Here is a 13,292-nt window from a genome sequence, read left to right as displayed (position 1 = left end):
AGTTAAGCATAATAGGAGAGAGGTGATAGACGTAGGAATATTTGACTTTTTGTATATATGTTTTTAACAAAAAGCCAAAAAATTTGAATTAGGGTCTCACTCTTTTTACCCATTTTCCCACCCTAGCCCCGTACTCAGTGTTTTTCGTAAAGAACAGCTGTTTTCAGTCTTCCTGGCAAAAGGCTCGTGACCAGATGAGGTTTAACCCTTAGGCAGGTCATTCATGCTTTGGAGACTAAGTATGGGGGGGTGTCCATTATTATTTGAGGACTTCTGGACTGTTCCTTCCTCCCGGCCTCTGCAGATACAATCAATGGTAGAAAGAAATGGCTATAGTCACATGTACTGTTCAGTTGCTCAGGACAGTTGTATACATTGGAACCTTAAAAAACACAGGGTCGGGGGCACTACTTCCCCCCAGTTGAAAATCTGGATGTAACTTTTGAATCCCCAAAAACTTTACTAATAGCCTACTGTTGACCAGAAGAAGCCTTACTGATAACATAAACAGTCGATTTGATAACGTATTTTGTATGTTATATGTATTATATACTATATATTCTTACAATAAAGCAAGCTAGAGAAAAAGAAAATTGTATTGAGAAAATCATAAGGAAGAAAAAGTACATTAAGAGTACTATGTATCAAAAAAAATCTGTGTATAAGTGAACCCTCTTTAAAGCAGTTTAAACTTGTGTTAAGGGTCAACTGTAGTTTTATAGGTATAATTTGTGAAAACCTCTAGGCTTCATATAACTGCAGAGTAAGTAGAAGACTTAATCCATATTTTTAGGCAGTTTAACTTCTAAATGAGTTTTCTAAGAAACTGAATGAAAATAGTATTGCCTATCTTACACATAGGTATAGAAAAATATAGATAATCCATGGATTCTCTCAAATTTCCCTTTCTTAGGATAAATGAAAATAAACTGGCTGATCTTAGTTTTTTGGAAATACTGGAAAAGATAGAACAGAAGTTCAAGACCGTTCTTAGCTCTCTGACACTCTTAAAACCCTCATGATCGTGGACTGAGGTTTGTGGTCAAGGAATAGAAATTAGGGGACTTCAGCATGTGACTTTTGAGAAGTATATCTTTCTTGGGTTTCTTCATCTTGCTTCTCTCTCTGTCTCACCTTAATAATGTTACCTTATTCTATACCGATGTTATAAATGTAATATTTTTTTTAAAAAATCAATGCATTGTAATATCGTCGAACTCTAAAATACCCAAGCAGGTTTAAAAATGAAAGATTATCTATTGAGGGTAATTTTTCAGTTACAGTGAGTAACTGAAAAATGTGTGGGGAGAAGTAATATGGTTTAGTTGGGTAGGCAGGACAGGTCTTGCTGATGGAGAAACTAACACAGGTGTTACCAGGCCACTACGAGCTACAAAGGAAGACTACTGTGTTGCTGGTGTGGCAAGTTCTGTTGACCAAGTGGCACCTCTGTAGGATGGAGCTCCTGGTGATACCCTTTAAGTGAATGGCGCAGTAGGAAAGGCATTTAACCAACGAGGATGGTGGCTGCAGTTTTTCAGATGAACGAGTGGTTTGTGGGCTATCCACCCTCATCTGCCTTTTTAAAGAGACCTGGTATATGACCTGTAGGAAGCATCAAGGTAGTTGAGAAGGGAAAGCTTTGACTTCTCTGCGTGGAGTTCATAAAAAGGCAAGACCTGTACCCCTGAAACAAATAATACATTATATGTCAATTAAAAAAAAAAGCAGGAAAGCATGTTTTACCATTTCTGACCATTGAAAGAAATAGAATTTCAAATGAAAATAACTGGCTTTCCTTTTGCTATTAGAGGGAAAATACTTTTTTATATCATCCTATAATAGCAAAGAAACTTTTTCTGACAGATTTCTAAAAATAACATGAGAGAAAATTAAAAATGAAGCTGATTTTGTATAAATTAAATACTATGAGTACAGTCCACAGATATTCAGAGAGTTTGCAGGAATGGGAAGAAAATGGTAGGAGGAGTAAGTCTTATAAATCATATTCTAAGAGCAGAGGACAAGTAGGATTATCAGCAGAGATGTATCTAGAGAAATTGCACCATTTTATTTAGATAAGAAGATTCTAAGCAGAACAGAAAGGGGCGCTTGTTTCTGTTCCCGTACTTGGCCTAGGATCTGCTCCCCTTCCTCCACCCCCCTCCCCCCTGAGGCAGCTGGGTGTTTGTATACATAGGCGATGGCAGAAACTAGTCTTAGCAGTTAGGTACTTCCATGGAAGCACAGAACCAGAGTGTTGAACTGTAAATTTTGAGAGAGAGAGGGAGGTCACATTCACATAACTTCTCTTACAGTATGTTGTTATAGTTGTTCTGTTATTAGTTATTGTTGTTAATCTGTTAACTGTGCCTAGCTTATAAATTAAATTTTATCATAGGTATGTATGTATAGGGAAAAACATCATATAAATAGGGTTTGGTACTGTTTGGTTTCAGGCATCCACTGACTGGGGGTCTTAGACTGGGGCTCTTAGAATGTGTCCCCTGCAGATAAGAGGGAACTACTGTGAAAGCATTTAGAAGGTGCTGGTACAGGTGTTAGTGTTAGTACTTATTACTGCAGTTATTACTGAAGTTTAACTTAAGGGATCTCTTTTATCATGTCCACCTACTGTGATGGTTGCCTTAAAAATGAACTTGGACAAAAGGTTACTGTATGATTTTATTTGTATGTCCATATGTATGCCATTCTTGAAACGACAAAATTGTAGAAATGGAGGGCAGAGTAGTGTTTGTCAGGGAACAAGAGGGGAAAGAAGGAGGTGGCTCTAGCTATAAAAGAGCAACTTGAGGGGCCCTTGTGGTGATGGATATGGGTTGACTGTATCCATATGCTGTATGTAGCTTGACTGTATCAGTATCAGTGTCCTACTGGTGGTACTGTACTAGAGTTTTACAAGCTGTTATCACTGGAGAAAACTACCGGGGGAAGGATACATGAGATTATTTGCATTATTTTTTATAACTACATGTGAACCTATAATTATCTCAAAGTAAAACAATTAATGATAAAAGGAAAATGGGCTTGAAGGATTCCTGATAGAGAAAAGTTGGCAGTTAAAGCCATGTATGTGTCTGAGCAGACAGAGATCAATATTAAGGTTAATAAACATGATGGAAGGAAGAATTTGAACCAGTTGGGATTGAAGAGAGGGGAAAGATAATGAACCACTTGATTTCCCTAAAAACCCATCACTGGTGTTCTCCAAGTACCTTTACTCCTGAGACTGTGAAAGGGTCTACTAGTTGATAGGAATTTTGGTAAACAGAAGAAGGTGGATGAACAAGTTACATGCAGAAGGTATCGTGAAGAACAGGCTCTGCAGAAAAGAATGTGGAGATGACAAAAGTAAGCGAAACGCGTATATACAATATAGTTCTTAAGTTCAAGAGATAACTTTTCTGACCTTTCTCTCTCCTTCTTAATCACACACCCAACAGAATTTATCACTTCCACATTTTGTGTTCACAGCATTCTGTTCATATATTAATATGCCACTTAGTGTGCTATAGGTTTATATGTATATATGTCTTTCCTTCTGGATTGTGGCCTCCTTGAGGGAAGAGATCACTACCATATGCAGATCTCATTTGCCAGTTCAAAGCCCAGTGCCTGGCACACACTGGGCACTTGAGAAATAATTAATGGAATATTGGCTGTTGTCATGGCTCTGAACAGAGTGGTCATTAATCTAAAGGCCTAAATAAAGTAGATCAAATAAACTGAGAATGTTACTGTATTTAGTGAGATTGTGATTATTTTTGCAAATGAATTTTCCTGGGCTTTTGCTTTGTTTTTTAATCTGGTAAAATTTTCCTTAGGTTTAAAATAAGGAAGAAATCGAAAGGGTTGAGGGATTTAGCAGTGAAGAGATGTCTTACAGCAATAATTAGCAACAGTATAGTCAGTCAGGAGAAGAAGGGCAATCAGAAAAAAGCCAGGAAGCTATCTGAAAGGAATGACTTGTGACCTCTGGGACCAGTTTTAGTCACAGGGAATGCCATCAGACTGTAAGCAATCGTGGGCTAAAACGCTTGGAGCTAGCTCATCTCCTGATGTTTGCCTAAGCATCCATTCCTTGCCCTGGCATAGAGGAACTATCTTCTGATGTCCAATATGTGGCAGGGGTGCAGTAGGAAAATGGGAAGAGCATGCCCCCCCCTCACTGCCAAAGTGCAGTGGGAACTGGGCTGATTGATGACACAGTACTCGCCCCTTTTTACCTGCCCTCACTCGTGCCAGCCCTGCAGTTATGTGGATCTGTCGGTTGCTTGCTGGAAAGTTTTAATTTCTGGTCCTGAATATATAACAGAGAAGATGTACAATTAAAACTCTCCTTTCTTGTAAGTTAAATTATGCCATTAAAAACAGATAGATAAAGAATCTAGGATATGGTATGTTCCACAGGAAAACTATAACCAGGACTGTTCAAAGGTCTAGGTCATTTGAAGGCAGGAACAAGCAAATGAAGGAAAACAAACACTTTGAAGGGCACACTGTCCTGGATTAAAAGGGACTTAGATATAAGATCCAAATGTAACACATGAAGCTTGACTGGACATGCCTTTGAGAACAATGGAGATAATTTGGATATGGACTGAATATTAGATGACACTGGGGAATTATTCTTAATTTTCGTAGGTGTGGTATTTTGGTCATGGCAGGAAATGGCCTTATTGTATTAGATGTGTGTATTAAGTATTTTGATGTGTGCAAATTATTTTCAGATGGTTTGGGGAGAGGGATAAATATGGAGGGGAGAGAGAAAACAGAGTGACGGATTATTAACAGTTGTTGAATCCTAATGGAATGTGCACAGGTGTTTATTGTACTACTTGAATTTTTCTGTGTGTTTGAAATTTTTCAAAATGAAGAGCTGTGTGAGAGCTGAAAATTTTTTCCTCCTGAAGTTGGAAACAAGGCAAGCATGTCCTTTTCAACACTCCTATTTAGCATTATGCTAGAAGGCCTAGCCAGCACAATAGGCAAGAAAAAGAAAGAAAAGGCATACAGAGTAGAAAGAAAAGTTGAGGGAGAACTGTTTCCTTTGGAACTGTTGGGCTCTGGTGCCATGATTTTGATTGTTTTCTGTAATGGAGAGCTGTTCTCCTCACAGCCCATTAGCTTTTCCTGCTTGACCCATTGGTGATCCATAATCACTTTTTTCTTATGTCAAGATGTGCCACCAAAATCAGCTTCCTGCTTCCTGTCCAGCAGGAATCAGAGACCAAGATGGGCTTTGGGGAAGTGAGAAAACTGATCCCAGTCTTTAAAACATGCCTTTGGGACTTGTGGGTACTCCTCTCCCACATGGGTACAGATTATCATGACTCATGACTTCCGTGTGTTTTGCTGCTCTTTAAGCTGTCTTCTAACCAAAAAAGTCCCTACAGAAGCAGCTTTTGCATTGCTGTCGTGACAACCAAAATCAGACCATTAGATGATACAATTACCCCCAAGAAGGTTTCTGATGCTTTCTGTCTTTCGAGCAGATTGAGGGCAGAGAACCCAAAAGTCCAGGTGCACTCCCACCGTGGTCAGCTCTACCCGTTAGCTGCCTCAGGTCTCCCAGTCTTATGTTCCCAGCAGGAAGGAAGAGTCAGAGGTCTGTTTTCCATCTTGAGGTTGTGATGGTGAAGGAGATCACCCTCAAGTATCTCTGATAGCAAAAGAGAGAGCCAGAGAAAATAACGGGGGGATGGGAGTGGAGTTGGATGGAGAATAGAGGGATTAGTGCTTAAGAATAGTACTTCCTGCCGGTTTGAGAACAACTGACCTTTAAAATGGTTATGATCTAAGACATAGCATCACAGGTATATTTCAAGCTAGATTCATCTCCATATCATGTATCAAGTATTTATGAAGGCATTCTCCACAAAATTTTAATAATCAGTCCCTACCAAAGACTTGAACTTCTTTCTTTGTCCATGTTTTTATGTCCATGTATTTTAAACAGGTGTGTCATTCCAGAATTGTTCTAGGGCCATTAGGGAAGTAAGAAAGGAGGGGGAAATGCCAGTTGAACAAAGTGAGGAAACAGTGTTTGGTGGGTAATGATGAGGTTTTTTTTTTCTCCTGAAGTCTTTCAGGAAAGAATGAATTTAATCCCTGCATACACTGAAAGCAAAGCATGAGGAGAAATAGAAAGTATCTATAAAACAGATTTTTTTGGTCACTTCTATCATTTTTTCCAGTGAGCGTGTGGTGTTTTTCATGGACAGAGGTTTTAGCAGCTTAAGCTCCTTTTAAATGGTCGAAGGAGAGACAGCAGCGGTGATGTGTGAGGGTTCATTAATTATTGCTCTTACTGATGTTTGCACAGGCTGTTGGGATCATAAATGTCAATCTGTCAGGAGACTGTGATAGGTTCTAAAAAAACTGATTGAGTGCCTCAAAAGCTGTCATACAGCCTGAGATTAAACAGATTCATCTTTCTTTCTTACAAGTGAGGGAAGGTGTGGGTGAAGCGAATGAGGAAGGCTTCCCTCTCTTTGTTGCCACTTTGCCTCTCCCACTCTCCTACTCTAAACTGTGAATGTTGGCTTGTACAGAAGGCTAAGAGCCTGCCTGAGGTGTCAGAAGGCCACAGTCCTGGTTAGCAGCCCTGGGTGTGTGCATGCTGCGGCTGCACAGTGACGGGAGATTAAGAGAGGTTGGGATTCCACTCTGACAGGCCTGACACAATTTTTATTTGGAAATTTTCAGGAGAGAACATGAGTAATAAAGACAAGAACAGTGACAGTAAGGAACAAATGTGAATTTCTGTCAGAGACAAAACAGAATTTTAAAAGAAGTAGCTCTGTTTGTTGTCTCCAGTCAAGCTTTCCAGTTAAACTGTGTTCCTAAATTGAAAGTCTTACCACTGCTTTCTGTGATTGGCTAGGAAAGTACAATTAGAAGAATTTTTCTCCTCAGACGATGTGTGTTTTTAAAATCTCTGTACTTGTTTCCCTGTCACAAATTAAGCAGTGGTTACCTTCAAACTTAAGGAGCAGATAGGTAAAGTACTTTGTCTTAAGATTTTCCTTTCTCATGTGATCACATTATGATTCTTGATCAAACTCCTTTAACTTAGAAGATCTCATGTGATATCTTTCTCATTCTATTAAACATAGGCAGGGGAAGAGGGCATCTGGTGAGTGCCAAGAACTGTGAACCCAGCATGGGAGTGTGGCAGCTCTTGCGTGGGTATCTGCAGACTAGATTTATGTTCTCAAGAAAAAGCATACTGGAAAAAATGTGCTTTGTTGGCCTTTTATGAAGGACCTTAATTAGAAGTCACTCTTAACTCCTAGGGTGGAAACAGTTTCTAGCTTGCCACTACAGCTCCTCCTGCTGCTAATGAGCATGCTCCTTGCAAGGACGTGTTTCTTCTGACAGTTAAAGCTGCGTGTAAGAGTTATTTCTGTTCACCTTTCTCTCTGTGTTTAACCCTTACTGCCCAAGTTCAGATTAAACAAGTAGACTGTTGGGTGTTTTCCGTCATTGTTGAGGAAGTTAAAAATGCATCACGGTGACAGGAATGATGTTTTCAGGCAAAAAGTAAATAATCAAAGTTTAATTTATTCAAATATAGACAGTAGATGAGGATTCCTTTAGTGTTGACCACATTTGGATCTTTTCTTTCTGGTGGTCTTTTTTTTTTTAATTGAAGATTTTATTTGTTTATTTGACAGAGAGACAGCGAAAGAGGGAACACAAGCAGGGGGAGTGGGAGAGGAAGAAGCAGGCTCCCAGCAGAGCAGGGAGCCCGATGCAGGGCTGGATCCCAGGACTCTGGAATCACGCCCTGAGCCGAAGGCAGACGCTTAAGGACTGAGCTACCCAGGCGCCCCTGTCTGGTAGTCCTTTTTTAATTCACATAAAATTTATAATTGAATAGTTGAATTATTTAGTTCATTATTGAGCAATTAGAATCCCTGCCCTGGACATCTGTTTCTCTTATTTAGGCAACTCACCCCATGGCACAAAGTTTCATTAATTAGCAGAGGAGATGTAGATTTCTTGTGCAGACACGATAGTGATCTGGTAGACCACTATTTATTTCTTTAGCTACTAATTAAAACACTAAGTTGACTTGTGAAAAAATGTCAAAGAATGGTTTGCTTCTCCAAGAAGTTATGTATAACACAGTCACCTTCCTGGATGGCAGCATGTGGAGGGTGGTAAACAGTTTAGGGAGCTTTTTTCCCCCCCTCTCTCTTTGTGGCAGGGATCATTAGAGGGCATAGGGATTCCTTTCCATTTAATAGACCATTGACTGGCAGTGTTATCTCCATAGCTAACTATCTTCAAATAAGTAAGGGAGAGCATATTCCAGAACATAAAAGTCATGGATCTCTTAATGTCTAGAAACAGTTCTTGGTTCTAAAAAAAAAAAATAACACATTTTGATAAACTTGTCATCTATATTGGTTTAGAATCATTGAGGACTGCTTCTCATGGTTCAGACTTTCTATACATGGATGCCTTTGGTCTTAGACCTGTCCAGATGCCTAGACATTGACTCTTAGAGGACTGATGAGGCTGACTGGTCTTTTAGGATGGCCAAGGCAGTGCAGCGAGAAGCTGTTGGCAGCATCAGAAAACTCCCTTAGGACCCATCGTTTTTGGAATGTCGTATTCCTCCTGACTACAGGAATAAATAACTCAGTAGTCTTTATATAAAATGTGGAACGGGGAAAGGGAAATTTCGACATGAGATCATGCAAACTTATTTAGTTTTGTTGTTGAATGCCCATTGGGCAGACAAGGTAGGGAATTAGAGGAGAAGACAGGCCTCCTCTAACATTTGGAAGTCCCATCAAGTGGCTTGTTTGATAATGGCCAATGATGATTATGATTATATAAATACGAATTCTGTTTCCCAGTCTTACGAATCATACATTAAAAAATATTTTCTTATATATCCCTCCCTTACTTATTTGAAGGTAGTTAGCTATGGAGATAACATTGCCATGCTAAAAGGAAAATGTTCTCCCCGTAGCAAAAGTTTGCTTTCAAAATGGGGATGGATAGATAGCACATTTGACAGTTGGGGACCGAGTCATGTGGAAACAGCTTTGAATGTGAGCTCTGGATTTTCAGACACATGCTCAGTTCCATCAGACGGCAGTGTGGATGAAAGAAGGTTAGGGTCTGAGTGGTCCTCTTTTACGTTAGAGGCATGCTGGCATCATGTCAACGCCTTCTGGATTTTAACAATGTTAATAATGCAGAGGCTTCACCAGCCTCCCCTTCTTGTATGGACTCCTCTCTCTCTCTTCCCCCATCCCATGGCCCAGGGTTAGGAGATAATTTCTCTTAAGGATGCTCCACTTTTAGGACCTTGTCTCAGAACAGTCACCATTTTTTTGTTATGCCTCTTACTCTAGAATTTTCTCTTGTTTAAAAAAAAAAAAGTATGTCTAAGAGTTATTAATACAAATTGTGCCGTTGCTGGTTTGAGAAAAAGGACCTCCCCCATACAAGGTGAATTCCTTTTGGCTGGCTGCTTTGTAATGATTTACATTTAGATTGTTGCTTGTTGCTCTTGTAGGGGAAGGGGCCCTGTCTGTGGCTGCCTCAGTCATCACACTGATTGGGTTTGGACAGCTTTGCTCAGCAGAGCTGGGAAATAGGCTGAACTTGCTTTCAATTGTTTTCATCAAAGGCCTTGTTCAGTTGGTTTGTATTGGGGGAAAATGTCATGTAGGACTGGAAGAACTAAATGAGATGAAAAATGAAGTTTACAATTGCTAAGAATGGTGTGTGCCTTCCATAAGTCAGTGCACAGTGTGCTGGGCTGAGGGGGGTGGGGCTATTTGCATTGCCAGTGTCAGGGCAATGAGTGCTCCCTGGTGACGTGCAGTGTCTTCACACACAGGGGGGCTGGGGAAAGAGGTACACAGCCAACACTGAAATACATCCAACAGTCTGCTGCTTCTCACTAGGGCCACTTTAAATAGAAAATCAGAACTGCCTAGGAGAAGATGCATTCATCTAAGAAATACTAAGTTGTAGGCATTGTAGGCAGATTATGAACAAAGCAGGTGAAACTTCCTGCCCTGCAGATTTTATATCCTCTGTGAGGATAATGTTAAGAGGTAACAGTGTTGTGGAGGAATAAAAGGCAGGAGTTGGGAGGAGGGGAGTGCTAGGGAAGGGGAACAAGAGTGGTCTAGATAGGGTGAGCAGAGAAAAAGATGTCGAAAATGTGACTTTGAAAGACTTAAAAGAGGTGAGTTCCATGTAGATCTGGGTAAAGAGTTCTAGACAACTGGAACAGAAGGTGCAAAGGCCCTGGGGTGTAGGATACAATCAGGAGTCTAGTGTGGATGGAGTAAAGGTAGAGAGCAGCAGCAGATGAGGTAAGAGAAGAGAGAGGAGGGCAAATCATGCAGGGCCTTGTGAGTGCCGTACTGAGTATTTGAACTTTTACTCTGGAAAGGAGATCTATTAAAGTGTTTTGAACAGGGAAGTGAAGTGATTCTAACTGGATTTTTAACAGGATCACTTGGCTGTGGAGAACAGACTGTAAGAATAAGGGGGTGGGCAGCGAGACCAGTTAAAGGCTAGTATACTAGGCTGGATGTGAGATGATGATGGCGTGGACCAGGATGGTGGTGGTGGAAGGGTGAGAAGTGGTGGGATATGGATCTGTTTTGAAGGTCATTGAGGAGACTCCCTTCCAGAGAGGGTTTAGCACAAACCCCTTTGGAACCTTGGCCAGAGGTGCATCTTCAGTATGTCATAGTGGCAGCAAGTCCAAGCAGACACAATCCCCAGGTGCTCTTCTTCTTTTCCCCCCGAAGGCAGGAGTTATTTACAGCCCGCCTATGTCAGGAACTTTATTGCATTTTAGTTACTTTATTAAGGTTCTACAAAACACAAGTTGTCACACATTTCACCTCCCTCTACCTGCCAGTTTGGCGCCAGCGCTGGGGTTGTGGTGCGGAGTGCTGCTGCTTTCGCACTCCACGATGGAGGCCATGGGATCGCTTGCTTGTGAATAAGCAAGGATGCTCCTTTGCTCTGAAAAAAGTTGAAATAATTTTCAACAGCAAAACCTGATTCTTGTGTGTTTTGTTACATTAGGAGTAGAAACGTGAGTATTTTTACTAGAGAAGATTATGGGTCACCCATCAAACTGCATTGAGTACAGAATTGTGCTAAGCATGGCGATAAGAAGAAATACTAGACCTAATCCCTTTCCTAAAGAATTGCAGTCTACCTGAGGACAAGCAGATATCTAAGAAGCAGTAAGTAACCAGTGCAAGCAGTAAGCAGCGAGGGCCCAAAGAAAGGGTACAAAGAGAAGATCCCGGTTCCAGCCTGAATGGTCTTCTCAAAGAAACAGCTGTTTTTAAAAGCAATGTATGACTGATTTTTGTTGAGTCACCCCACCCTCCTCTCCTAGCACAGGCGTTGCTTGTTAGAAGTCTGCCCCGAAGGTACATGCTTGTCACAGTTTGTGCGTATAAACCGGGCCAGGCAGAACTGGCTGTTGTTCACACAGGTCCAGTTCCTGGAAGAGGGCAATAGAGTGGCCGGCAGTACATTAATTAGCTGTGCTCGCCAGGCCAGGCACTAACCCTCACCCCCACATGTGTTGTTTTGGTCAGATTCACAGTCTGAGAATGAGGCTTCGCCAGTGAAACGGGCACGACTACTGGAGAATACCGAACGACCTGAGGAAACCAGCCGATCTAAACAGAAGAGTCGACGTCGGTGCTTCCAGTGCCAAACCAAACTGGAGCTGGTGCAGCAGGAATTGGGATCATGCCGCTGCGGTAAGCATCACCCCCAATGGCGTGATGGAGATTGTGTCCTTGACACCTTGGTATAGCTTTGGAAAGCAGTCTTCTCCTGAGTGCCTCCCTGTAAGCTGTGGGTTTGGAGCTTAGGAAAGCAGGAGGAGAGGAGTCTTCCTTCTAAATACCCTTTATTTCCTCTCGTGATTACCAAAAAAAAATAAAAAAAAAATTCCCCACTTCTCTTACACTTATTTCTTTAGAGTTGCATTGTCACTGCTTACTGCTTTCAACTTCTCCCCACTGCATATTACTCTGGTTCCTACTCATTGATGACTTACTTAAAAATTAACCAAACCAGTGAAATTCTGAGATATGTACCATAAAATTCAGATATTAAATTAATATTGAATGAGCATCTTACTATGTATAATAAATGGAAACTCTTTCCCCCTGATACCCCTTTTAAATTAAAGTTTGATTGGAAAATTATTTTCTTTGAACCATAATTCATTGTCGTTTAACCCCTTGAAATAGCTTTAAAGTAACTTCCTTCTGTATTAGCCACTGTAATACTGGCTCTCAGAATTGCAGCCCAGGGATGTATTTTTAAAAACTTTATGCCTTCCCACAGTGGAACAAAACTTAATCCAATTCTTTCTTTCCTTTGACCGCATACATCATGTCACATAGAAGCAAAATTGTGTAGCTGCATTATTTAGGCTGACTTACAGTTTTCCTGGTTTTATTTCCTGATTTAAAGCTTAGTATTATAAAATTTTTCTGTGGGACAGAGCTGTCATCAGGCAGACCTGGAGGCCTGGCTCTCGCCTCTGAGAATACTATATCCTTTGTCCTTAGGAGTCAGCTTTAGAAGCCTCCTTTTTCCCCTGGGACAGGCATAGATACCCCATAGGTACTGATGCTGACAGGCAGGACTAGATGGTTCTCTCAGCAGTTAGAAAATTACAGTTACTCAAAGTCCCTCATCTCCTGAAGCAGCCATTGCTTCTCCCGTGCCTCAGTTACTTACCCTGTTGGAAATGAGAAGGAAAAGAGGATGTACCAAGGTTTTCATGGAAACGAAGTTGGAACTCCTATTCCTGTCAAGACCAGAAATCTGTTTTTTTGCACACACAGACCTGTGTGATTGGAAGTGTGTATTCAACTGCAGAAACAGACCGCAGCATGGGGAGTCCAGGTGTCACTGGACCAGTTTTTATTTTTTTAGCTTGGCATTTAGTTATTCTGTTAATTGCTTGTATGAAAGTGTAAAGAGCAGTAGCATAAAAGGTGGGAGGAGAGGCTGTCAGCAACTTCAGTTGTGTTCATGGATGTGGCATGGCCCAAGAGAGCCCAGAACCTTATTCTTTGACTGCATCTTGGTCAACTCTGCCAGGTAATTTTTTAGACTCTTGATGAAATAGGGAAGAAATACTGTGGTCAGCCAAGCAAACTTTGGGGCATGGCCGCTAACCAGCTTTACCCGTATTGAAGGGTTTGTCTCATCTTTTGTAGTCTGCAAATTCTTGCTTT

General features: G+C 41.0%; 1 protein-coding gene across 1 annotated transcript in view; it reads left to right on the top strand.

Moving 5' to 3' along the window:
- Nucleotides 1-13,292, top strand: part of ZFAND3 (zinc finger AN1-type containing 3) — a 325,188-nt gene that overhangs the window by 282,098 nt on the left and 29,798 nt on the right. Inside the window, exon 5 of the mRNA XM_040644651.1 lies at nucleotides 11,628-11,795. Within this exon, the coding sequence (XP_040500585.1) occupies nucleotides 11,628-11,795 (168 nt within the window). The remainder of the gene's footprint in view (nucleotides 1-11,627; nucleotides 11,796-13,292) is intronic.

The sequence above is a fragment of the Ursus maritimus genome, unplaced genomic scaffold (genome assembly GCF_017311325.1).
Source record: "Ursus maritimus isolate PB19 unplaced genomic scaffold, ASM1731132v1 scaffold_30, whole genome shotgun sequence".
Lineage (NCBI taxonomy): Eukaryota > Metazoa > Chordata > Mammalia > Carnivora > Ursidae > Ursus > Ursus maritimus.
Note: the sequence above shows the minus strand (reverse complement) of the source record. Positions and strands in the feature narration are given on the sequence as shown.